We start from the raw sequence: 4,071 nt of genomic DNA on the forward strand, positions 1-4,071 counted from the left end.
AGACCATGTCACGGAAGAAATCGATTTCATTTGATTCAGGTCTTGGCGTTATCTTATCTTTGCATGTAGCCGCAGTGTGTTGGATTGACCCACATACACTGCATTTCACAACCTTTGTAGCCTTCAGGTGCAGTCCAGATTTCTTTCTCTTTTCAGCTGGACGACCTTGTTTAGCAATATAAACTGGATCTTCAACATGGTCAAACTTTGAAGAATTCCCTTGCCCATCGTCACCTACATTTTCTACATCTGGTGCCTCATCAAAAGATGGAGCAACCTGTTTTTTCTTCTTCCTCTTTGCAGATTCAGAAGCTTTCATTTTCAACAACTCTTTCTCCAAAGCTAGCATGTATTTATCTGCAATGGCTTTCCCTTTTTCTGATGTTGATGCCATTCTTGCTACTCTGGTGTAGTCATTGCATAGAGTGCCGTAACGCAACTCCTACCTTTCTTTTTTATTCATCTTCCTGCCCACTGGCTGCTTAGGCAAGTCCATTTTTCCCCCACAATGGTTTCCTCCTGTACTCTCCACCTGTCTAGTATGTATTTCTCTGGAATTTTGTTAATACAACCCAATTGCACCATTACTCTGAATATATGGCAGCAAAGTAATCCATCCCTACTGAACTTGCAGCACTCGCAGCTGTAAGTTTCAGTTTCGACATTAGCCTCAACTTGGTAGCTCCTACTACCGTAGCCATAGACGTAGGTTTTAATTGGGAGGACATCGTAACTTTGGCCACCAATAAGTTGTACATTGTAGGATGTCACTTTACGAAGCTCAGCCCTGAGACGCAAGTATATGGGTCGCGTATAAACCTTCAACGCTTGCTCTTCAAGAGGGTAGTCACCCCACACCCTAAAAGTCTTATCTTCATCCAAAAACTCGACTGAATCCTCCGCTACATTAATTTTCTCTTGCAACTTCAAGTATTGTTCAAAGAAGTGATGCAGACTATAGTGAGAGTTACTGTATGTTTTCAGAACAGCACTAAACCCCTCACTCCGGGCGCTAGTTTGTAGGAACGGGAAGAAGCGATCCTTGAAGTAAGCTGGGACAAAAGTTGCTCTCAAGTAATACAAATCAGCAAGATGTGTGTTGTCCACTACACTGTGTTTGCGAAGCATATCTGCCCACCTTGTTTCGAATTCATCAATTGACATGCTGTAGTCAATAATTGCATTCAACTCTTGCCTTAGCTCTTCATGTTTTGACAAGAAATTTCCCAAAACTGCCTGCGCATTCTGCATAATGTGCCACCTACAGTTCCTGTGGCAACAGTTTGGAAATTCTGCGAGAATTGCAGATCTCATCGCTGCATCTTGGTCAGTAATGAAGTTTTGGGGCTGGAGGCCGCCCATTGCTTCAAGAAACTCTTGAAAGAGCCACACAAAACTCTCCACATTTTCATTTTTTAGGAAACCACAACCTAGCTGGATGCCCTGACAATACCTATTGATCCCAATGAACGGCGCAAACGGCATATTATACATGTTTGTCATGTACGTGGTGTCAAATGAGAGACAATCGCTGTAGTTCTTGTATGCAGCTATTGCTGGCCCATCAACCCAAAATATGCGGTCAACCTTATCAGCATGATCTGTATGCAAGTTGAAGTAGAAATCTGGGTCTTCCTTTTTTATCCTTGCAAAGTGAGAAAGCAGCTTTGACATGTCCTTGTGTGTTTGATCTTCATTAATGGTAGCCATGAAATTGCTAACAGACTTGCTATCATAGGGTACATTGGTCATACCACCATAGACTTCTCCCATGATCCTCATTACCCTTCCAGCAGAGAGATTCACCTTATGCAAGAGCTTAACAAAGTCCCTTTCTTCCTTAGGAATTCCTTTATGAGACCTTAAATATTTCTTCAAAGAGAACTTCTTTATCAAACTGTGATTGTGCTCTTCAATGAAATATGTTACATGCCACTTTTTAGCTTTCCTTTTGGTCCTTAGCCTAGCCTTGCATTCAGTTTTCTTAGTGATGCTTTTGTTCCGCTGCCTAACTGGTGCCGCCTCTTGCATGTTTATGTCTTCATTCTTGCCATTCTTGTTGCAAACGAACATCTGTTTGTCCTTCTGACCATCAACTGTCGAGTTCTTGGATGTACTACACTTGATGGAGAATCCAAGTTTCTTAGCATATCTGTTGTAATGCATCTTCGCTTCATCCCATGAATCGAAAATCATGCCAGGATATAGTGTTTGCACTTCAGTTTGGCTTACTGGAGTTGATTGGACTTCATCATCATCTTCGTCACCTCCCGAATCATCAGTAGAAAGTGTTTCACCTGTTATAGGGTCTGTGTCAGCGGATGCACCAATGTTGCTACCACTAGCATGCTTGCTCTGTCCAGAACTTGCACCAATGTTGCTACCACTAGCATGCTTGCTTTGTTCAGAACTTCTGGTTACATCTGCATTGCTCGAGGTTCTTGTGGTGTTCACTGGTGTATGTTCTTTTTGTAAATCGTCAAACACACTGACATCTTCGGGTATTGGCTCATTCAGATCTAGTACTCTAGGAGCATACTCTGGATCCATAACCTGTCAGTAGGATCTAAGATGTTAGCAATTTTCTTGCAGGAATGTATTTTTAAACTCGACATTTAGGTCATATGACAGTAGCTCCTCACTTAGTTGATAATGTTTTGCATGTGCTACTGCTATCACTTTTTGTTTGAAAAATGGCATGAAGCATGTAATTATATGGGACAGCACATAATGCTAACAAAGCATTTTTATACAAGCACATATTGTCAGTTCATTTTTTACATAGAAAACACCAAAGCATCTAGTACTGACTCCCTCATCATTTTTGCCGTCTACTGTGTAATGGAAACTTGAAATTTATACATACAAAACAAAAAAACAGCTTGTAGTACCGACTTCTTCATCATTTTACTGCTTCTGTATAAATGGAAACTTGAAATTTAAACATATGAAACACAAAAGCAGGCATGTAGTACTGACTTCCTCATTATGCTGTCTACTGTATATTTTTTTAACTGCACATGTTTTCTGTCCAGCTTGTATAGTGACTTATCTTTTTTTTTCATTTAACTACATAGGGATTTTCAAGATGGACAACTTGTTGTAGTTTCCTACCAATATTTCAAGATGCTATGGTTCCAATGGATTCAAGAGAAGTTTTTTTCATGATGCTTTTGGTGTTTTGTCAGCAAGAAAACTACATGGACTTAAACATGGACTCAAGCAGAAACTCTTCATTTGCTACATCTGGTTCAGCCAATCATGCAACTGAAAGTGCAGTTTCTCATACAAAGCCTGCATTTTTCAGAAACTCTTTCTCATCTAGTTCTAGGCACCAACTATTCTACATGTTGTTCTGGATCTATATGCTCTCTCTACTATGAATCATGCAGATGACATGTGTTTATATACATGGTTTCCTACATCTATTCCCTTTATTGTGTTTTGCCTCCTAATATGCATCAGCTTTTACTTTTGCATGTATATTTTCGAAATCTGCATCTCCTTGTGTTTTTCTGTTGAATCTGCATGATCTGGGGCTTTTTGTTCACATGAAAGTTCATGTAAGATGTTCAAACTTGTATATTTTCGGCCTTTGATTGAGATCCAGATGTACTTTCTTGCTGGTAATACCAGAGCATTGGGGAATTGGAGGAAGAGGGGCAGGGGTGAAGTTAGAGTCTGTTTACCTCTTCCTTGTTGTTTTCCAGAGAGTTGTTCTGCAGATCTGTTCTTCAGATGTACTTTTCTTTGATCAACTTGAAGCAACAAGGTGTGCAGTGATGTCTACGCCCCCTCCTTTTCCTGTAGACAGTGTTGGGCCTCCAAGAGCAGAGGTTTGTAGAACAGCAGCAAGTTTTCCCTTAAGTGGATCACCCAAGGTTTATCGAACTCAGGGAGGAAGAGGTCAAAGATATCCCTCTCATGCAACCCTGCAACCACAAAGCAAGAAGTCTCTTGTGTCCCCAACACACCTAATAGGTGCACTAGTTCGGCGAAGAGATAGTGAAATACAGATGGTATGAATAAATAGTAGCAACGGTGCCAGAAAATAGCTTTCTGGCGTGTAGT

General features: G+C 40.7%; 1 protein-coding gene across 1 annotated transcript; it reads right to left on the reverse strand.

The window, feature by feature from the left end:
- Positions 1–459: 459 nt before the first annotated feature.
- LOC127331347 (protein FAR1-RELATED SEQUENCE 5-like) lies at positions 460–2,550 on the reverse strand. The gene has a single exon (XM_051357477.1). The coding sequence runs from the start codon at positions 2,548–2,550 to the stop codon at positions 460–462; it is 2,091 nt and encodes a 696-aa protein (XP_051213437.1).
- Positions 2,551–4,071: the final 1,521 nt, after the last annotated feature.

This window comes from Lolium perenne, chromosome 1 (assembly GCF_019359855.2).
Source record: "Lolium perenne isolate Kyuss_39 chromosome 1, Kyuss_2.0, whole genome shotgun sequence".
NCBI classification, from domain to species: domain Eukaryota; kingdom Viridiplantae; phylum Streptophyta; class Magnoliopsida; order Poales; family Poaceae; genus Lolium; species Lolium perenne.